Genomic DNA, 22,825 nt, shown 5'->3' on the forward strand with positions numbered 1-22,825 from the left:
CTGACCCACCAGACTGCAAGGGTTTGACTCAAGGAAACAATGTTAAAAATCCAATACCAATCCCTGTGAGCATCTAAAAACACTAACGGTGCAGACTGGCTGCAAGCATTTAGCACTGCTAAAAATAGCACACACCATCACTAGGGCTAGAGACGAAACAAAGCTGGAGCTGAGTTCTCTCCGGTGCGGTTGCCTAAGTAGGAGGGATGCTGAACAAAGAAGCAGAAACAAGGCAGCAGCAGGTGCACAGCCTCAGGGCTTCCTCGCTGTGACCCACAATCCAAGCTCTGCCCGCTCCCACCATTATTCTTTGTCCAAGGTAGACATTCAATAAATGTTCCTTGGAATTGAGCTTTGCTCTACTTCTCTGTGGCAGGTAAGAACTGTCCCTGGGGTGAATTTAAAGTTCTAATTTGTCCGTCCTCTCTGGATCTTACAGTTTAGGACAAAGTAGGTATCACATAAAACTCAATGGCTTGGCCCTACACCTGCCCATCTCATGTGCCCAGTCCCTTGGCTTGCTTCCTCCAAGCTCTTCTCCCCAAACCTCCCTCCTTCCCTTTCTCCTTGTGATAAAAGGGTGAATGAAATGATACAAATAAGGCACTTAGAATAGTGTCAGGGTAGAAGGTCAGTACATTTAGCTATTACTGATTCATTTATTCACTCACTCTTTGAAAAAGCACTTGCTAAACATCTACTCCGCGTTAAGCACTGTGCTAAGCTCGGAGACCACAGCCATGTGCAGCCTTGACAAGCTCATGGTCAAGTGGCATCAAATGACAATTAAACTACTATCTTTTGAGTGCTCCACTAGACTGCCCTAAAAAGGCACATGGGAGTTGTGCTTATTTTAGTATCTCAAAGAACTGAAGATTTAGGAGATTTAGCAACCACCATGGTCTCTAATTTCAGGAGGGAGGAGTTTTTCCATCTCAAGAGCAACTTTGAGTGGCCCACCTTCCTTTTACTTGCCTCACTCCTACCCAGTCTTTGAGGGTTCTTTAGGAATCTCCTACTCCAGGAGGGCTTCCTGATTGCTTTGGATGTGGGATAGGCTCTGAGCTCCCAGGAGCCCCAGGAATTCCCCACTATTGAAGCACTCATCTCACTGTTGAAATGGTCTGTTTATAATACCATCTCCCTCTGTACCAGGCAAAAAGAGTGGGAGATCTCAGAGGACAGAGGTGGAGTTTGTTTCTCTTTGTATGCCCAATTTCTAGCAAACAGTCTGCCATAGAGCGTGAGTCCAATAAACAAACAAAACCTCTGACCCAGCCAACCAACCAAACACCTGCTGTTTTAGTGTCCTGTGTCATCTCCTTTGGTGGGTGTTTGGAGAAGCTGGTTGGATTTTCCTGGATGGTGGGGAGTGCTAAATGTCAGGGTATATGAAGCAAGGGTGACTGAAATGAGGACACTGGTTTGGTTTGCTGTTACAGTTCTGTCTGGCAGAGTAACAGAGCTGGGGAGAGCTCACCTCCGCCTACATCTTCTCTTATAGTTCTTTAAAATGAGACACATTCATGAAACACTGTGATATTGGACAGATGGAGAATGGAGCTAGCCTGGGTGGCAGCAGAAATTCTGGCCACTGAGATTTTGCTGGATTCAGACAAAGCACTGGCACTGGGGACCATTCTCTGCGATGGAGCCTGTAGCAGAAATGGCTTATAATTGACTGATACAAAGTTGCACCTCTTTCCTGTTTCTTGTGGATTTCTGGAGGGGCTGACTCCCAGCCTCACAGACTCAGCATCTTCGTCACAGCCTCAGGAGGAGCAGACGTAAGGAGCACCACTGATGCTTGCCTTGGCACTTCACATTTTCTCGGAATGCCTCTAGACTAGACAGGTTCTCCTTCCAACCAGATGCACCTGTCCAGACCACACTGATGCCTCTGCCTGGCCGGGAGCATGGCTTCATCTCTTTGAGCCTCAACCTCCTGGCCTGTGAAATGGGAACCTCACAGATTTAGAAGAAACAAAGGAGCTTATGAATGGAAAGTGCCTGACCCAGTGCCCTGTACATGGTGAAAGCACAATGAATTGTAGCTGCAACATCTGCTGCTGTGCTTTTGGTTATCTTCCTCCCCAGATCTGTTGCCTTGTTCATCAGATGCCCTTGTTCACCAATACTAGCTCCCATCTCCTTGGCTCTCTGGGAAAATCTCAGGAAAGTAACGTCATCCCCTTGAGTGCATTTCCTTATCTGTGGAATTTAAATGAAATCACACATGCAAAGTGCTTAGCACACTGCAGGGTCCGTTGTGTATAACCTGTAAGTGTTGATTCCCTTTTGGTCTCTACTTCTTCCTTTCATCTGAGACATTTTCAGCAAACCTAATTTGCTGTGTCATGTTCAGTGTGACTCAGTGCACCAAGTAAATACTCAGAAAAATGTCTATCCAATGGAGAAATGCTGTAGTTTTTGCTACGTGGAAGAAAGACAATAATTGCTTCCTTAGAAATCAACTCTGGGCCATCTCATCCAACCGCTCGCTGGATGCATGAATCCTTCCCACAGCTTCCTACCTAAGCATTGTCTAGTCTACTTTTCACGACATCTAGTGAGGATAGAGAGCTCCCCCCTCCTGTCATTCATCAGATAGCTATCAGCATTTTGTCTCTTGCAAAGATGAAGTTAGCTAGCAGAGAGGTAAACACAACAGCTTTGGAGTCGGTCATGCTGGGTTTGAATCTTGGCTCTGCCACTATCCAGCTCAGGGACCTTGAACAAATGACTTAGACGTTTGTGCCTAAACCCCCTCATCTGTAAAATGCAGACAGTCAGAGTGTCCACTCACAGGGTCGTTTGTGAGAATTGGAGGAAATAATATTTATGCAAGGGAGTCAGCTAAAGGAGACGTCCTGAGGATGAACTTGCTGGGCAAAGAGCCAACTCTGGAAGCTCATTTGACAGGGACTCCTAGCAGATGAACTTCCTACCCAGGCAGTTTTCCAACTATCAGAATCAGATATACGATGCAATAAAACTCTTTGGCCAGAGGTAAATCTTCTGTAATAAAAGATGCCTTCTCAGCACGGGAGGCACCTGCTGCCAGCCACCTCGACCAGTCCAGCCGCCTTTTATTGGGAATATTGGGACGGCAGCAGACGGCTCTATAAGACAGGGCAGCTGAAGACAGGTGGCTCTGCAGACCTGGACAAGCCCACCTGGCCGGGGCTGCTGTCCACAAGGTTTAAGGGCAATTATGTCCTGCGGGACCAGGATCTCCAGGGTCGGTGGCCACATTCCCCCTGGGTTTCCTGGTGGTTCCAATGGACAAGCTGCACCTTCAGCAGGAAGAGAGGGGATATTTAAGCATGACTCTTAACCCTCACAGTGCTCACTCCTGCTGTCAGTGGCAGAAAGGACAGGACATCTTGAGGCTGGGATCCTCTGGAGGGTGATGCAAACCCAGTTCCTTCCAGAGCAACAGGATTATGAAAAATGATCAAGGCTCATAGAAGCCTGAAATAACAAGGCATTGAGTCAATGGGTAATGATTTCTTGTCATGTCCTTGACTGTGGCAAAAACCATCTCTTGTCAATAAAAATCAGTAAAGATTATGCCACTACTCATTTTCTAATAAAATGTATAATTTTCCCTCAAGGCATCTCAATGTGTAGCAAGACAAAAAGTTCCAGGCTTCCAAGAAAGTTTTTGTTTATCTTTTATTTTCCCCCTCCCATGGTCTCATGCATGATGGAGGTATTTCCCGACATCATTCAGGGGCAGGTGCTATTTTTGGAATACAAGACATGGGGATGTGCCCTAAGATACAAAATCCAATGCCAGGCTCTACCCAACCTTAAGACAAAGGCTTAAAGCAGAGACAGCAAAAGGGCCCTCCCCGCCCACTGCAGCAGGATGTTCTTTCCAAAACCTAAGGCTTACTGCGTGGCCCTCTTGCTCACAACCTTTCCCAACACCAGCATTAAAGACCCACGCTCCTTGGCCAGGCATCCGAGCACCTCCACTGTTTAGCCTTCAGGTCTAGCTCCAGCCGTGCCCCCCATCCCCACCAAGTCACATGTAGCTTCTCAGAGAAAGAGAAGGTGGTTCTGGCAATCAGCTAAGTCTGCACTCAAATCCGGACTCCCCCTGGCTGAGGGGCCCAGGCAGCTGCTTGCACCTCCCAGGCCTGGGCTTGTGGCCCCGGCAGCATCAGGACTCACACCCAAGCTGCTGGCTCTGCGCCAGGTCCTCTTTTCCTGGGTGTGGTTAAAAGCCTGTCTCTGGGGCTAAACCTGCTTATAACTGTGCCTAAGAGTCTCCCCTTGAGTGCCTCTTTGTTGCTCAGATGTGGCCCTCTCTCTCTCTCTCTCTCTCTCTCTAACTGAGCCACCTCGGCAGGTGAACTCACTGCCCTCTCCCCTACATGGGACCCGACTCCCAGGAGTGTAAATCTCCCTGGCAATGCAGGATATGACTCCTGGGGATGAATCTGGACCTGGCATCGTGGGATTGAGAACATCTTCTTGACCAAAAGGGGGATGTGAAATGAAGCGAAATAAAGCTTCAGTGGCTGAGAGATTTCAAATAGAGTCGAGAGGTCTCTCTGGGGGACATTCTTATGCACTATATAGATAATCCTTTTTAGGTTTTAATGTACTGGAATAGCTAGAAGTAAATACTTGAAACTATCAAACTCCAACCCAGAAGCCCTGACTCTTGAAGATGATTGTATAACAATGTAGGTTACAACGGGCGACAGTGTGATTGTGAAAACCTTGTGGATCACACTCCCTTTATCCAGTGTATGGATGGATGAAAAATAGGGTGGGATGGGGGGGATGGTTTGGGTGTTCCTTTTTACTTTTATTTTTTATTCTTATTCTGATTCTCTCTGATGTAAGGAAAATGTTCAAAAATGGATTGGGGTGATGAATGCATACCTATGTGATGATACTGTGAACAGGTAATTGTACACCATGGATGACTGTATGATAAGTGAATATGTTTCAATAAAACTAAATTAAAAAAAAAAAAAGGCCAGTCTCTGGAAGCCGTGAGGCCTGGGTTCTAATCCCCGCAAGTCACTACTCTCCCAGTGCCTTAATTTCCTTAGATGCAAAACAAGAATACTAACGGCATGGACCTCAAAGAGTAATCATGAAAACTAAGTGAATGCACACAAAATATTTAGTACAGCGCATGCCCATCTGTGACAAAGGAAATGCTCCCTTTTTGCAATGACCAAGAAGGTACCAACAGGGCACATGTAGCTACAAAGGACTTGAAATGTGGCTGCTGTGCTCGAGGAACTGGATTTCCAGTTGTATTTTATTTTAATTAATTTAAATTTAAACTGGCACACTTGACCAGTAGCCACCATATTGGACAGTGTGGACTTTTCCCATTGCCGGGCACATAGCGTGTACCCAACAAATGGTGTTGCTATCATTACTAAAATTGTTATGCAGTTTTTCAGACAAAAAAAAAAAAACTTACTGTTGAGATCTCCAACCCCCCATCAACATTTTCAAAAGTCATACAAATTGATTTTATGTTTTTACCTTAACCAAGAGATTTATGTCCCCTGGAGACAGTGGTAGAGAAGGGCCCTGTCAAAGGAAAAATAGATTAATATACACGTACATGCACACATACACAGAGCATATTCTATGCATCTTCAGAAATGTATGGGCCTGTGGAGTGTAACTGGTAACACATCAGTGCTGGGTGTGGTAAACTGGGCCTGAGAGCTGCACAGACGGCCCCCCCTGCCAGACTCCCCCGGCGAAGTCTGACTATGGCAAGCCTTTCTGGTCTTAATTCTCTTCTCCTGCTGGTCTCTTCTCCCCTCTCCAAACAAAAAAACCTGATAGGCCGTATGGGTTCTGTGCAGGGCAAAGGGAGAACTGTGATCTGGTCTTTCATGGATTTCCCAGATTGGTAACAGTTCTTCTTGCTATCAGTCACTCACAACCTAGTGTGAATTTCAGCCAATGTCTTCAGCTCTCCTCTGTGAGATGCTGTTTTTTAATTTATTTTATTTTTTTATTTTTAAATTTTTTTTTCACACTTTTTTATTGAAATTGATTTTTTTTTTTGCGACAGCATTTTAAAATTCATCTGTCATTATGGGATGATAGACTCTAATTCTGGAAAGGAGATTTAAGAAATCTGGAGTAATTCTTCAGAGCCTCTGAAGGTCACTGAATTCAAATCCAAGTCCACTGTGGGTGTGGCTGTTATGATTGTGGCCAGCCTGGAGTCCAAGATGGGATGGAGGCTGGATTCACACTGAAGGGTAAGGAACACAGGAGGAAATCAAAAGGCAGACAGCTAAAGGGAAGAGGAATTATTAGGTAAGAATTGGAGATTGATGTGTCCTTTGCAAACATCTACATTTTGCAATGAAAAAAAAGAGAACACCAGCAGTCACTCTTGAGAGAAGCAGTGGTCGATTTTCCGTTAGAAATATATAGGGAAATATGTGATATGGGAAGTCTATGGCCACAGTTAAACTTGGGATGAGTGATTTCTTCCAATTGAGTTTGGGTTCTGTATTACGAATTACGGATCAAGCCTGGCATCTTGCAAGCCTAAAACCAAGACTTTTCTGGCTGTGTCCATTTTCCTAGACCCCACATATTTCTGCCACATCCAAAAGCCATGTGGCTATGGTAACAAGTTTACATCAGTAAAGGCTGTGGTGGCTAGTGGTGTGTGTGTGTGTTGTTTGCTGTGCTAATATTCCCAAGTGCTCAATTAACCCTTTGAACCTGAGAGAGTGGAGTTCGATTAACTCAGATTCGGAGGTGCTGAAGGAACTGCTAGCACTGCAGCCAGAACTGACTTTCCAGCTCCTAAACACAAGTCCAAGACCCTTCCTAGCTCTCTGAGTGACACCCTCCAGAGGAAAAACAACTTGCACAACACTAATTTATTAAAATTTTAATCTAAAAAGGGACAGGAGATTTATTTTGAAGCCTTATTTTTTCCCCCTTGGGGACTTAACAACAGTAAGGGGTTCGCATTATTCAAATAGGGACATTTTTATGTTGCTGGCATTGTATTATTTGGGATATTTTTGTGCTGCCATTTGAGCTCTTTGTATAATTAGAGGGAGCTCCATTAGACAACACGGCTGGGCATTTGTTACAAAGGGAGAGAGCAAGGAGTGGATTTGTAGTCTAGGTACAGTGCGGCCATTGAGATAATTAGATAAATGCCTTGCTCTGATCCATTTTTGTATATCTCACAGATCTCAAGACACACAGGCACAGGGTCAACCAGGGGACAATGGCCTTACGCAGGTGGACACTGGCTGCAAGGGGCTGTCTCCTCCACTCAGGGATGAGTAGCATCCAGCAGGTCATGCGTTAGGACCAGTGGTTTAAGAGAACAAATGGCAGGACATGTTGGGGTGCAGCAGGCACAGTCCTACTTGCACCCCCCTTACTTGCTAGTGTGCCCATCCCCCATGAGTCCTGAAAATGCAAAGGAGATTACACCCTCCCCGGGGGGCAGCCCACAGCCGATGACCAACTAATAAGGGGGCAAACGGCAGGCAACTCCTCTCTCTCTGTAAGCCGCCTTGGCAGGTGGTCTCACTGCCCTCCCCCTACGTGGGATCTGACTCCCAGGGGTGTAAATCTCCCTGGCAACGCGGGATATGACTCCCAGGGATAAATCTAGACCTGACATCGTGGGACTGAGAACATCTTCTTGACCAAAACGGGGATGCAAAGTGAAATGAACTAACGTTTCAGTGGCTGAGAGATTCCACATGGAGTCGAGAGGTCACTCTGGTGGACATTCTTATGCACTATATGGATAACCCTTTTTAGGTTTTAATGCATTGGAATAGCTAGAAGTAAATACCTGAAACTACCAAACTGCAACCCAGTAGCCTTGACTCTTGAAGACGATTGTATAACAGTGTAGCTTACAAGGGGTGACAGCGTGATTGTGAAAACCCTGTGGATCACACTCCCTTTATCCAGTGTATGGATGGATGAGTAGAAAAATGGGGACAAAAAACTAAATGAAAAATAGGGTGGGGGGGATGGTTTGGGTGTTCTTTTTTACTTTTATTTTTTTATTCTTATTTTCACTTTTTCTGGTGAAATGTTCAAAAATAGATTGGGGTGATGAATGCACAACTATATGATAGTATTGTGAACAGTTGATTGTACACTTTGGATGACTGTATGGTATGTGAATATATCTCAATAAAACTGAATTTAAAAAAAAGGCGGGCACCTCAGGGTGGACCACTCTGTGGTGCCATTCACACTTCAGAGCTCCTTGTGGGATCAGGCTGGGGCTAGACTTCAGCTGAGCCCCTATTTCAGTCTAACTTCCCCCTGCTGTATCATGTTTCCCTCAATCCCTTGCAGTCTTCACCTGGGAACTCTCAACCAGTTGTTTGCACAGGAATCCCCACCACAGGCTCTGATTCTAGAGAACCCAAATCAAAATGCGGGGTTCCTGGAAGTGGGATTCTGGGCCTCTCCCCAGGTTGGGGGAGCATTGGAGAAACACTTCAGGTCTCTCTCTCTGCCCGCCGAGGCATGGTTACTCATGCTTTATGGAAGAGGGCTGACCAAACCCTGAAGATTCCCAGCAAAGGTCTCGTGCTTGCCTGGTTCCTGGGGGATAACGTCTGAGCCCTGGGATACCCTGCCTGACAGGAGTGTCACTGTCTGCCTGGGGCCTTGGGCCACACCAGGCAGTTTAGGCTAATAGTGTGGTCTACGTGGGGGGCCTTGGGCCACATGGTATCAGTGTGACCTCTGGAGGGGCTGGGACTAAATAACCAAGGTCAGAGACAGGGGTGCCCCAGACCTACCCAACTGGTCCCAATGAAAACCTGAACACCAAGGCTCAGGTGAGCTGCCCTGCTTGGCAATACGTCGTGCGAGTTGTCACGTATCATTTCTGGGACAATTGTCCATAAGAGTCCCTGGGACAGGACAACTGGAAGCTTCTCCCTGGCCTCTCCTGGGCACTGCCCTACACACCTTTCTCTTTTCCTGATTTTTTAAAATTAGCATTATTGATAAATGCTCCATTCTTTTGCTGATTTTAACCTGCATCTTTTTGCTGTCATGAACCGTAACTATGAGTATAACAACTTCTCTGAGTTATGTGAGTCCTTCTGGCGACACACTGAACCTGAGAGTGGTCTTGGGGACCCCGACACGTGACTTATCTGATTGGTGAGGACAAAGATACCCTGAGGGCCACAGGTCCACACTTGGGACCCTCTGCAATGGATTGTGCTCAGTGAATTTAAAGACAGTCAGAAACAAGCCCATTCCCTCCCATCCTCTGTCTCTATCTCCATAGCTCTCTCCGTATTGCTCTTTTCTGCTAGTGGCAGCCGAGAGGCCGCCATGCTTGTACGTGTCACCAGCTGGACTCTGCAGACGTAATTCTATTTACAGGCACAGTTCAAGGTCTAGACTTGGCACGGTTTGGCCTCTGGTCTGAGCCTTGTTCTTCCACGTGCCTCACCAGGACCCTGCACTCTGGGTAACACAGCCGAGTCCCTGAGGCTCATCTGGTTGCTGCACAGATGGCTCCACAAGAGGAGGGTGAGTGAGCACCTTGTCCCTAAACTCCCATAAGATCTGTTGCTGATCCCACTGGAGAGGCTTGAGTGGAAGGTTCCAGAACCCTTCTAGACCACCCAGGATTCCCCAGCTGGTCTCTGCTGTGCCCATCAACCTGAACAAGGAGGGACAGTTGTTCAGGTACACAGGGGCCCCCGTGCCTTGGGTCCTCATCTGAAAAGTGTGACAGGCCAGGCTTGCGAAGGACACAGGTGGCCTCTCAGACCCTCTGCCCAGGTGAGCATCTGGGTTTCTGGAACCAGACCTATGGGCTCTGTCTGGAGGCCCGTGAGTCACCGGCCTCGATTGTCACTGTCTCGTCCATCTTAGGTCACCCTTTAAAGGGAACAAGTTCCCCTGAACCTGTGGCTTGTCTGCCCACAGCCCTGCCCACCCTCCCTCTTCCTTCCCTGGAAGGCCTCCCTTGGCCTGGTTACTTGGATAAACCTTTTGGGGTTCCTTGGAAATATTCTGCCACTGTACAAAAAAAGGCAACTAGGAGGCACTGACGTAACTGACAAAAGGGGTAGGAAACGGGCAAGCTGGGAATGCACATTACTCTCCCCATCTTCTCCACTCCCAGATCCACTTTTAATCCTTCTCTGCCTTGCCCCCTGCCCTTAGAAGCTGGATCCTCAGAATGTATCATGGGGCTTGTGGCTCACTTGGACCTAGAAGAGGCACCATCAGGGCAGTGGAGAATGGGGGAGACTAAAGTTGGCTGCTTCTCAGCTGCTCCCTTCCCGCCTTGGGTCAAACTTTGTGGTAATGGCTTTGATCCCACAACTGCAGCTCTATTGGCCCCTTTTCTACTATTCTAGTTCCCAAGTGGCTCTGAAAATACTAATTCCTCCCTTGCTCCTTTAGGCCCAGTGGTGGCGGTGGCTTCCCATTGAGTCATCTCAGGACCCCTCAGGAGTTCTGTCTGTCCCCTCGTTAAAGTCTTTTTGACTCATCTGAATTGCAACTTATTTCTTGCAGGAGCCCTGAAAGATAGTCAATATTCATTGAAGATAGTAAGATGACATACTGGTTTGCCAGGAGGCCCTCTTTCTCCTGGGTTTCCTGGTATACCCTAAGAAACGAGAGGAAGGAAATGTTAACTTTTCTAAGCACATTGTCTTGATCCACCACCACCCCAACCCTTGCTGAGTGTAACTTGGGGAGAAAAAAAATCACCCAACCCCAAGATTGACACCAGTAAAAATTCATGGTTTCCAATCTCAGGAAACATTTGATAGTGGCAAAGGTTTAGAACAGTCAGCTTCCCCTTCTTATAAGCCCTGTGCAGGAAATAAAACTAAAACCAACTCATGCACACAGAACACATATTTTAAACTTTCATCCTCCTTTTCCAAACACAGGTTTAAGAACTGGCTTTGAAACGGAGAAGAGGGGTTCCGTTGGACAGGCTCTAAGAATGTAACGTTGAGAATGAAGGGGGTAAATATGAATATTTGGAGAGGTCAGCTCTAGAGAGGCATGTCTGAGCCATGAACACCACTGTTACTGGTGCCAGATATCTCTCCCCTATAAGATCTCCTGGTTGTCATTCATCCATTTGGTCGATAAATATGAATTGCATAACTTCTACGTGCTGGGATGGCTGCTCAGCGTCAGAGCCCCAGATGCAACCACATATAATCCCTTCTTTCCAGGAGCCCAGCTCTACCTGAGCACAAGTCAGGTAACGGAATAAGAGCTGAGGAGCTTTGCTGCGAAGTGGGAAGGGCTGCATCATCAATGAGCATCAGACACACCTGCCGAATTCCCTAGACAGGCAAGAGCCCTTCTAGGGTGGGGTCAGGAACAAGTCCACGGAGAAAGCAGTGCCTGCTTTGTGCAGAACAGACTGGCCAGGTGTGTAAGAAAACAGACACAAAACAGGAGACATTGTACAGAAGACCCCGAGATTACAAGGTTCTGAAAGCATAATGCCAAAGCATACGAAATAAAACTGGACAACACAAAATAATAGGCCACGATCAAAAGAGTAGCAAACACACAAACAAAAAGGCTCACGGGAAGGGGCAGGGAAGACAGGAGAAGAGCAGCTCAAACTGGGGTTCCCAACAGCCCCGACCTGAGCTGTGAAGTTGGCCACACATTCAGGGATGGGCTGTTCCCGCGGGGGCAGGTGGGCTCCCGGGGCATCTATAAGCCCCTTGAACGAGCCCGCGCTGTTTCTCTCTACTTACATCCTGGCCGGCAGGTCCCTGGGGGCCGGGGAATCCAGGTAAGCCTCGAGGTCCCTGGTGAAAAAAGAGAGAAGACACCCCCCAAATTTTGAGCAAATAAATTCCGTTTCCCTGGCAAGAGTCAGCTCTCGTTGTATAAATGGCCTGCTGCTAAGGGGAATCTGATGGGGTGTGTGTGCCAGAGAGCACCCTGCTGGGCACCGACTCATCCTGCTGTGCTCTGTGGACATGGACGTGTGAAGTACACACAGGAAACACGCTGGTGAACCTTCCCTGTGAGCCCCCTGCCGGCCCCGGGCCACTCGCGGGCCTCCTCCTTGGGTGCAAAAGGGCAGCCCCTGGTGAGGCAGGCCTGGCCTCAAATCCTGGCCCATCCGTACTGCATGCTGTGGGTCACCAGCCCCAGGCCCCAGAACAGGGCGCAGCACAGCGTTTCTTTATTCTTATGAGAAAATCACCCCATTCTCTTGAAAATGCCTGGACAGCAGCAGGGAAGGGCACAGATGAATTTTTCTTTATGGATCTTGTTTCCTCTGAGACGTTCCTTAAATAGGCCTGCAGGTGGGGTCTGCAGGTGGGGTCTGCAGGTAGGTGCTGGGATAGTGCAGTGCTCCTCAGAAGCTCAGGCCGCCTCCTCCGGGGCCAAGGGGAGGCAAGTCTCCCCCTCGCACCAGCACATCTGCTTTGTCTACACTGCCAACACCCTACTCCCCCATCTCATGCCTGCCAAGTAACTGCTCCGAGCCTCCGTCTCCCCGTCTATGAAAGTGGGTAGAGAATTCCTTGTCCTCCTTAGTTCAAAGGTCATACGAGTGAACAGAATTAAAAATAAGTTTACAAGGCATAAGGCGTGGCATCCTGAGAGCCAGTATGGAGCTCCTCTTCCAGTGGGAGGACTTTGAAAATTTCACCTTTTCTGGATGAACACCTGCATGCAGAGTAGCATCTATGCCTGGTCCTCCAAGGGACACACATTCCTGAGAACACTGTTGTCTTGAGGTACAACAATTCTATCCTCTCTCCACAATGGCCCGTGAGTACCGCTCTGCCCTCTTTATCGACCAAGAGAAATCATCTCCCTCACTCAAGACCATGAGGCTGGGGCTTGTGAAGCCAGGGTTCAAAATCAGTTCTTCTGGCAATTCTATGATTAAATTCACCAACACGTGGCTGCCCTTCTGAGGTGGAGGATGCCAAAGAGCCGGGTGCGTATCAGTCTGTCCACCCATGAAATGGGCGTGTTGGGTGAGACGACCCCACCATCCCGTTCCCATCAATTATGAGTCAACGCTTAGAGTTCTAGAGAGCCTGTGCTGTTCAATGTTAGGAGCTCTCAGAGACTATATTTGTTGGCCCTTTCAATTTAGCTTTGATTGGAACAAAAATCCTCCCATAGAAACCCGGCCCTTTATTCCAAGTCATACTTTACCGGAGGCCCCGTGTCTCCTGGTGGTCCTGCTGGGCCCTAAGAGACAAAGAAACGAGTAAACAAAGTGGGAATGAAATGCTCATTTAAACACGCGGTGCTCTTTATTTCTAAGCCGGGTCTTTAATTGTCCTAGGAGGAAGCGAACTCCCTCCCATCTTTTAGCCAAACGGTCACACCTTCTCACCACTTGCCTGTCCACTAACGTGGGTCATGGATGTTTCCCTGGACCCTCCCCCATTTGCCCCTGAATGGGGCCACGCTCTTCTTTCCATGTGGTTGCTGATCCCTGGGTCCATCTCTAGTTGGAACCAGCATCCCAGGACCCACAGTCTGTGACCCTTTGAAGGTGCTCCGGACAGACCAGGGCGAGGGGCACAGTCAGAGCCAGACGCCCCTGACTGTGGTCCCCTTGGCTGATGCCACAGTGCCTTCCCCCCACTCCTGATCCTACAGAATGGCTGCACACACACACACACACGCACACAGCCATGGGCCTGCCATCCTGCAAGCCCTGGACCAGCCCAGAATTCTGGTTCCCAGATGTTGCCCTTGTGGCATGTTCATTGACGGACTGAAGGCAAGAATGCGTAATTCCAGGTCCTGCAGGAGGACTCTGTCCTGCCTTACTACCTCATGTGTTCTTGTCCCACTTTGCTTCTCAGTTTAGATCCCCCTCCCTGGAAAGCCCCCCCTGGCTTCTCCAGGGTTCTCGTCAGAGGCGGTTCCTACCCCAGACCCTGCCCTGTCCAGGACTTCTGGCCTGGCCTCCTCGTTGCCAACCGACCGTCTTGCTTCTCCCTGGATGGACTGTGCTGCATGAAGGAGGCGGCCGAGTCCCCTGGCTCACCACAGTGACCCAGGCACGGGAAGAACATGGCAGTGCAGGGACTGGCGGATGCCACTCAGCCAGAATTAAAATCTTAGCACACAGAGAGGACTTGGCGAGCATTTGTAATTATTATAAGGCCCGGAGGAGACAGTGGCCACCTGACCAAGCCACACAGGGGCTACCTGACGAGGCAGGATTTTTCCCACCCCGTTTCCCGGTGAGTGTGCACCATGCTTCACTGGAGCAGAGCTCACGGGGCTCCCTTAGGTCTTGGCAAGAGGGAGAAAAAATTTCGCACCAATGCTTAGGGTTCTAGTGTATGATGGAGCAGGTAACTTAAAAACCTGCCCATTATATGTGTCCAGAAGTGTCTGATAATACAGACTAACCATCATTTTAAGGGAGAGTTGAGCCCGAAAGAAAGCAGGGGAGATCTCCAGGGGCCTGAGGAATGCAGGCCGACAGAGAAGCAATGCTCAGGGGATGCTGGGTCCTAAGGGCTGTGCCGGACGGAGATGAGGCCATAGGCTTCTCTGAGCTGCAAGTTGAAACTGGCAACGCTGGGTGAAGGCAGACCTTTAGGCTATAAACAGGGTCCACAAGTTTGTGTGTGTGTGTGTGTGTGTGTGTGTTGTTTGTTCTGTTTTGTTTTGTGTAAAGGGAAAGATAACAAACCTTTTAGGCTTGGTGAACCACACCATTTCCGACCATTTCTGATGCAACTACTCAGCTCTGCCACTGTGGCACGGAAGCCACCACAGACGATACATAAATGAATGGGCAGGGCCATGTTTCAATAACCCTTTATTTATGGACCCTGACACTGAAATGTCATGTAATTTTCATATGTCATGAATATTCTTTTTTCAGCCAATTAAAAATGTAAAAATCATTCTTAGGTCAGGGCTGCACTAAAACAGGTGTGAAGTGGGACTGGGCCTACAGGTTGTAATTTTCTGACTCTTGAGTTATAACCTCAGTTTAGGAGTTAAAAAAAGGAAAAGATGTCAAGGGAATCCATCTGTCTGTCCAGGATACAGGTGCATAAAGAAGGAAAGTCTCCTCTGAAGACACACCTTCTGGGACCTGCCCTCACAGGTATGTGAGACCCTAAAATAGAAAAACCCTGTACAGTTCCTGCTGGAAGCCAAGGGGTATGCACACAAAGCCACCCCTGGGGCACCCAGCCAAAGCAAATGCAAATTACCTCTGAGCTTAGAAAGCAGACAGGATTCTCTAGATATGTTCCCAAAGGACAAGAACTCACAATCTCAAATTACAAAGCTATTCACTGCCAGAGTGTCAGTGGATACATCAAATAGCAAAATTAGACAACCCATGAACTTCAGAAGGTAGAATTATCAGATACAGGCAATAGAAAAAAATGTCTGCTCAAATGACTAAATATGTAGAAGAAGAAATTAAACACTGTAGAAAACAACATAGTATTATCAAAAAAGATCTAGCCGATATCAAAACAAGCCAGAGAACTTTCAGAAATACAATATAAAGTCATTGAAATAAAAAGATTAATAAACAGATTTAATGAATTTGAAAGCAATATAAAATAGGAATTTCTAGGGAGAGCTGTCTTTAAGAATTACAGCAAATGTTAATTCATGGGGAGCTTGCATAGCAGGTGCTTTGTGGGAGCTGAATTTAAAAAGGAGAAAAACATAGTTCATAGAACTACCCAATGACCATGACTGACCAGCCAGACATCACAGCAAATCTCTGAAATTATCCATTTACCTCTTAATGGAATGATCTGAAAAAGCCCCAGAATACCACAGCCCTTCTCCCCACTCCCCATCTGTCTATCACCTATCGAGCGATCTTTCTCAGAATTCCATCTCACTCCACAAATGACTGAAACAGATAAACAACACAGATGTGAGTCACAGACGTAAACAGAAGAGGCCTTACAGCAATTTGTCTTTGTGCCAGGAGCGCTGCTAGCTGTTTCATACACAGATACGTGGAGAAACTCCTTTTAATCCCTACCTGCAAACTGGCTATTATTAACACCCGTTTGTTACAGATGGAGAAACTGAAGTTAAGAGCCATTAAGCAATTTATCCAAAGTGAAGCAAGTAAAAAAAAAAAATAGACTCCGAATTCCACTTCTGGTCTATTTGCAAAAGCCACTGTTTCCTCCACTGTTTCTCAGCGCTTCTGTCGAGCGGTAAGCAGGGGCCAGTGTATTCGAAACCAAGTATTGACAATGAACACTTGACTGACAGCCTTGATGTCTGTTAGCCTTTCAAAGTAGCTAGAGGCAAATAATCTGCAACTGTTGTAACTCACTTGCTTCTTTGATGCCCATGCTATGTTTCGTAACTGCATAATCTTTCCCTTGTAATTGGACAGTAACCAGTTAACTCCTTACTGGCCCTGCCTTGCATCCCCATTATTCTAGCTTCAGTGCCCCAGCTGGGCTTTGACAGTTCTTAATAGCTCTTCATGGCTGACTTTGTTCAGCCTAGTCTCTTTAATTGTTATCTCATGTTAATTAAGTGGTTTACAACCCTTTAGCTTCTCCTGCTTTACTTATTATCTTATGTGGATTGAACTATTTACAACTCTACTATAATTTATAACCCAGGCAGGCTTTGTCAGTTCCTAAATGGCCATCTGACTTTTGTCAATCATTTAATCTGTTCATTAGGCTAGGCTCCAAATTCCTTCCTTATGTCATCTAACATAAATTCCACATGTGAAGCGTGAGTTTTATTGTCTAAGGACTTCATTGCAAACCTTTGCTTTAACAAGTAGTAGCTGTTTGCCCATGAGCAAGTTACTTGGCCTCTCTGTGCTTCAGCTTCCTCAATCGTAATATAAAGATAGAGGGTCACCTGCTATTACATTGTCAGAAATGAAAGGAGATATTGTAGGTAGAGAACCGGGCAATGACCATGCCACAGAAGACATTCCCACAGCTATTTCATTAGCACACTTTGAATAAACATGAAATTACTTTGAGGAGGGGGCTTGTATAAATTCTGCATGTTGTTCCTAAATCTGAAGCCTAAATATGTTTTCCAGCAATTACAACCTTCTTTTTCAATATTATGCCAGTCCAATGAGCTTATTGAAGAGTCACTTTGCCCGGCACCCAGGTTTTGGCCTTCAAATACCATTTCCACTAACAGGAATGACAACTCCTTTAGGAACAACCGATTCCAGATCTGCGTGAAGAATCTACACCACAAACCTGGAACAAGCTTGTGCCAAAGGCAGCCAGGCACTCACTTGACAGAGGTGCCCATTGGCCAAAGATGGGACAATTTGAGCATCAAAAAGAAAAATAAATACAATGTACTGCAAAACACCAAATATGCTTAAATCCATAGGGTCAAACTATTCTTAAAAAAACAAACAAACAAAAAAACAAGCAAACAGAAAAAAGCAAAAAGAAAATGAATTGGTAGCCATTGGAGGATGTTAGGAAGTCAAGATGTTATTTTGAGAACAAAGGGAAAGGCTCAAATATTTATGTTTTGCCTTCATTGATGAATTGTGCCACTGGATGTCTAAAGAGTAAATGAGGGAGCAGTCCTCTTTATGTAAGTTTTCTCTATAAAGAAGGTCTGAGAAAATGAGAACAGCACCAAAACCCAGATGTACTAATGGATCGAAGCTTTGGGCATCAACGGGTGCTGACACCCCCAAAAGAGAACCCAGACACCAAACAACTCCTGATGAAAGAACACACCACCTATGAAGTCTTACCAAAAACATCAAACCAGAGCTTGATCAAGCCTTAAGTCCAAATACCAACTTGTAGGAAACATAGGGGACAGAGGAATATGCTAAACTATTAAATTGACAAATTCTAGACTGTGAGAAAAGAGATCGGGTTTACTCAATAAATAAATTGCAAAGGAAAAAAAAGGATGGAGGAGAACCTTACAGGTTAAAAAATAAAAAGTAATCAATTGCTATCTGTCTGCTTTATTTGGATGAACAAAAGAAAACTGTAAAAACATGGCATTTATGAAAAAAATACAAGTTTGAATGTTGATGGATATTTGATAGTATTAGGGAATTATAGTTATTATTTTTTGGAATTGTGGGTATGTTTAAAAAGTCCTTACCTTTTTAAAGTACACTGAAATATTTATAGATAAAATGTTGTACATCTGGGATTTCCTTCAAAAATAGTGGATGACAAGAGGACAGAGTTGGCAGTCGGATCCTGGTTGCTGGCTACATAGTAGGTTCATTTGACTCTTGTGCCTATTTTTTGGTTTATCTGAAATTCTCCATAGTGAAACTTTTATATAATAGATATGTATTATGCATTGCATATATCATGGTGTATCTGAAATCTTTTGAAATAAAAATTTGCACATATATTTTTATATTTATGTATACACACACATACACACACACAGACGCACATATGTGTGTATGTGTGTGTATGCACACAGACACTGCCACACTTTTGATGTTTGCTGATAACTGCAGTTAGGGAAAACCTAGCAAGTCAAAAGCCCAAAGGGCTATTAGTTATGCTAAACCCTTTGTCTTCTCTCTCTTCTAAAACCACTGTTTTCCCCTCTGAAAGCTGATCACCCACACCCACGCTGACACACACACCCACACCTGTGCACGCACAGGATGCACGCACACCTGAATGGGCGGAGCGGTTTCATTCTCTTTATAAACCTCCCTGTCTGCCTCGTAAGGGGCCAGGTCCTCTGCTGGGCTCCGGGGCCCAGGACGGTAAGACGGGAGCCCCCACCCGAGTGCTCAAGGTTTGAGGAAAACCACCCCTCGGCTCGCTAATCGGGGACCCCCGATCGGGGGCTGGGGATGTGAGGAGCCACGGCTCAGCGTGGGCGAGCCTGGGAAATCTTTGCCAAGGGCACAGCGGGTGAGAGGAGGTCTGGGGGGACAGTGAGCTTCAAGGTGGAGAGGAGGGCGAGAGCGCACCTGGCCGAGGGCAGAACTGGACAGAAGGGAGCGGCCAGGCTTCACGGCAGGCATTCCCACCGGGCAGCTGGGGCCTGGGGGGGACGCACCTAGAAGCCGGAGGTCAGGAAGGAGGCCGGGGAGCTCTGGTCAGGCTTGGAAAGGCAGGTGTGCTCTAGGTGCACGTGTGACCGAGAAGTTAGGGTTTAAAGGATGATTATGACGACGGAATCGTTACTTAGATATTCCTTCTTTACTTTCTGGTATATTAGAGTAGACAGAGGGAAATACCTGAAACCTGAACTCTCATCCAGCTGCCTTGATCTCTGATAATGATGTATAACCTTTATCTGGTGCCCTTGTGATTGTAAAACCTGTGACTAACCTTCACTTCTACCCGTTTATCCAGTTTTTCTACTTTAAAGTCTCATGATCACTAAAGACAGTCACTAATGTTTATTAATGAAGGGCCTTGAGTCAGCCCAGAGCTAACCCACCCCAAGCCCAAAGTCATCTCAGTAACGGAAGCTGGATCTAACCAAAATGGGCCCGCCTGACATGCACAGCAGCTTAGACTTTACCTGCCAGTCACCGGTACCTCATTATAGTACTAAAAATCACACTCATCACAATACGTAAGGTCACCATTTTCTTACATACGTTCTGTGGCTAAGCATGTAATCAATCTGCACATGCTCAATAATTAGATCACCTCTAATTCCATCATCTAGAGTCATTGTGCTCTTTATGCTAAAACCTGTCTATCTTTTGACACTATAAAACCATCAGAGTTACTGCAGTTTGAGGAGACAGATTCTTAGGCTGCTAGGCCAGGTGATCCCCTGCTTCTCGAGTAGCAATAAACTCTCTTTGAAACCCAGTGTCTCAGGAATTGGTCATTTGAGCGCATCGGGCAGAGAACCCATCGCTTTTGTCTGGTATCAGGAGGGAGACAGAAGCTAGGGAAGGAGCCAAGAGGAAGACAGCAGAGACCACTGGGTGGGGGTGGCAGGGGAGGGGCTGTTCAGGAAGCAGGAAGCAGGGGTGCTGGGGGCAGCCCAGAGCCAGCCTGCAGGACCTTCCCCCAGTGGCTCTCAGTGAGTGCTTTGTCTGTCCAACATGCTCCAGCTTTCAGAAAGGTTCATTAGCACTTTGATCTGCCCCCAAGCCTGGGTGGTGTGATTTTTAAGCATTTTAAACATCGCTAAAAGAAGATCAGAGGCAGCCTGAAGATTAAAGTAAACTGCAAGCCAAAACCCCAAGCAACTGCCTCCTCATCCATCCCAGTCAGGAGATAATGGGGAGATTGGCAGAGAAGCCCTGGGGTCCTTCCAGGGGATCAGCCATCCTGGACGCTAGAGGGCTTGGAGCATAAGGCCACAGGGGAAGGAAGAGAAGGAGCGACCTGTACCCAGATCCATCCTGACTGCTCCTTCTTGGAGGGAACTTAATGGAAAGGAATAAACCCTGTCACTCTGCTGAGGATGCAAGGTGAGCAGGTGCAGGGCAGACAGCACTGGTTTCAGCAGGTGTAGGCAGGGGCTCCGCATTCTGGGCCTGTCCCCAGCCTGGCTGTGTGACCAGCGTCTGAGCCTCAGACTGTTCATGGGAAGCACAGAAGGGGCCTGGGTCAGCCCTGTGCCCACCTGCACCCCCTGGGCACCCACCAACTCCCCAGCTCCCCACTGCAAGCACCTGGCCCAAGGCTTTCTCCGGACCCAGGAGGATGCTCGGCCCAAGGGCAACGGCAGGTGAAAGTTCCAGGGAGCTAACTGTGCAGGGAGCAGCCTTCCACCCTGACGGACAGGAGCTGGGACATGCTAGGCCAGCTGCGCCACCCCTTGGGGACAGCTGAGGCTGTGCACACAGCCCCCAGGGTCCTCTGGGAAGACACAGCCCCCTCTTGGCATCTTCCTTCCCCTGCCTCATGCTGCCACTCCCCTCCCTAAGTTACGCTATCTGAGACCACCTCCCAAGTAAACGCCTCGCCCTTGAATCCTATTCTCCGAGTCTGCTTCTGTGCAGCCCCGACCTTAAGCAAGGGATAAAGCCAACCTCCCAGGACTGAGTGACAAGGTGGAAAGACCTTCCAGATCCCACCCAGGACCTGAGCCAGACCCACCGGGCCAGTGGCTGCGTTCCTGTAAAGAGGCAACTCCCTCCCCAACGGACCTGGGCCTCCTGTCCCCTCTTCCTCACCCCCTTCATACATGTACCCTCGGCTTATCTCTGAACTCTCCATACAGATTCCCAGGCCATTAGCAGCCCGGGCTGGAGGCCAAAGACAGGATTTATGAAAATTCAATAAGGTTTCATTCTCCATGGAAGCTTTTAATAAGTCGGAGTGGTGAAGACACTAAACACGCCTTGATTTACAGCTCCTGGCTGGAGCCAGCCAATTCCTTTTCAGGTGGAATCACTTAGGCAGGAATGTTATTTATGGGCAGTTTCAGCGGGATCTCAGCGGGACGGGTGGCTTGGGCCCATCCCTGCTGCCTGACCGGAGAATCCTCGGGGGTTGATTGGAACCCGCAGAGCCCTGTTAGGTGACAGAGGTGGCCACCCAGACATCGGCTCTGCAGTTTCACTTGTGGCCAGTTCTCTATTCTAAGGGGTAATTCCTGCAGGATTCCAAACACTGACTCCTATTAGAAGGAAGGTTTCAGAAATAAGAAAATCTGACAGTTGCATTTCTTCAGTGTGTGTTGTGTTACTTTGTTGCTTCCAATTACCAAAGGACTGAAAAGACTGTCAAAGTCAAAAGGTAAAATTCACGGGTTTTGTTCATTGGAAACCCAAGCTGAGAATTTAAGGAAAATAGCGAGACCCAAACTGGACACCCCCGAGGGGATACCACATGCCTTCTTCCGCAGTTTCCAGGCACGGCTAGGAAGGTACAGGGCCTCCTGCTTCTCCAACCACCTTGGAATTAGCCCCCATTGCCAGTGGGTAGGAGCCGAAGTGGGTGGTCGTTTCTGACAGGGAGCAGTGAGGTACACTTGCGAGTGGGGCACTGAGAAGACAGCAGCCTGCAGGGTTTCAGGGGGCCAGTGAGGTGCTCAAGAACAACTGTAGGATGTAAGAGAGCTGCACAGGGAAGGAAAGGGGGGTTTATAGAAGGGCTATGTGCACACATGAAAAATGGCATTACTTTAATTACTTTTGATGTGGTCTGCATTTCTTGAACGCGAAACCAAGAGATACTGGGCATATGGCACTATGATTTACAGTTATCCCTTCCACATTGCAACTTCCCCCCATCACAGTTTCGGTATATCACAGGCCAGCGTAAGAAATTAAATGGGAATTTTTTGAGAGTTTTGCAGAGGCCTCAGATGACACAAGAAGGCTAGAAATGTGCAGGACTGTTATTAAAAAGTAATTCTGGTAGACTTGGGCATCATACAAGAACAGCTGAAATCCTTATATGATTGCCTGAAGGAAAATGACGATGAAGGGTCTACCCCTGTGAATTTGCAGGCCAGCAAAGGCTGGGTTGAAAAAAAAAAAAAAGGATTACCTACGCAATATAAAAGTAACAGGAGAGGCAGTGTGTGCCAATCAAGAGGCAGCCAGGGAGTTTCCTGAAAACCTGAAAACAAATTTTTTTAATGTGTTTTTTCCAGATTGCAGGGGCACCATACTCCTAACCCCATGATGTGGAAGGGATAACTGTATAGTTGGGTTTCATTTAATAGGGGGAAAAGTTAGATTTCATTTCTGGGTTAAAATAACAACAACAACAAAAACATAGATATTGGATATGATGAGGCTTAGCAAGGGCATTTGAAAGGGAATGAGCATTTAAGCTTCTTTTAAATAATAGTACAATATGGCTAAAGAAAAAGGTAAATTCAATTTTAAGATGCATTAACAGGG

At 47.1% G+C, this 22,825-nt stretch overlaps 1 protein-coding gene across 3 annotated transcripts in view; it reads right to left on the bottom strand.

Annotated features, from left to right (window-relative positions):
* Positions 1–22,825, bottom strand: part of COL22A1 (collagen type XXII alpha 1 chain) — a 299,863-nt gene that overhangs the window by 63,206 nt on the left and 213,832 nt on the right. For all 3 annotated transcript variants that reach the window (XM_037803432.1, XM_037803433.1, XM_037803431.1), the window contains 4 exons: positions 13,201–13,236; positions 11,772–11,825; positions 10,604–10,648; positions 5,524–5,571 (listed from right to left, as the gene is read on the bottom strand). In XM_037803432.1, coding sequence (XP_037659360.1) covers positions 5,524–5,571; positions 10,604–10,648; positions 11,772–11,825; positions 13,201–13,236 — 183 coding nt within the window. The remainder of the gene's footprint in view (positions 1–5,523; positions 5,572–10,603; positions 10,649–11,771; positions 11,826–13,200; positions 13,237–22,825) is intronic.

Source organism: Choloepus didactylus, chromosome 14, assembly GCF_015220235.1.
Source record: "Choloepus didactylus isolate mChoDid1 chromosome 14, mChoDid1.pri, whole genome shotgun sequence".
In the NCBI taxonomy this organism is placed as follows: domain Eukaryota; kingdom Metazoa; phylum Chordata; class Mammalia; order Pilosa; family Megalonychidae; genus Choloepus; species Choloepus didactylus.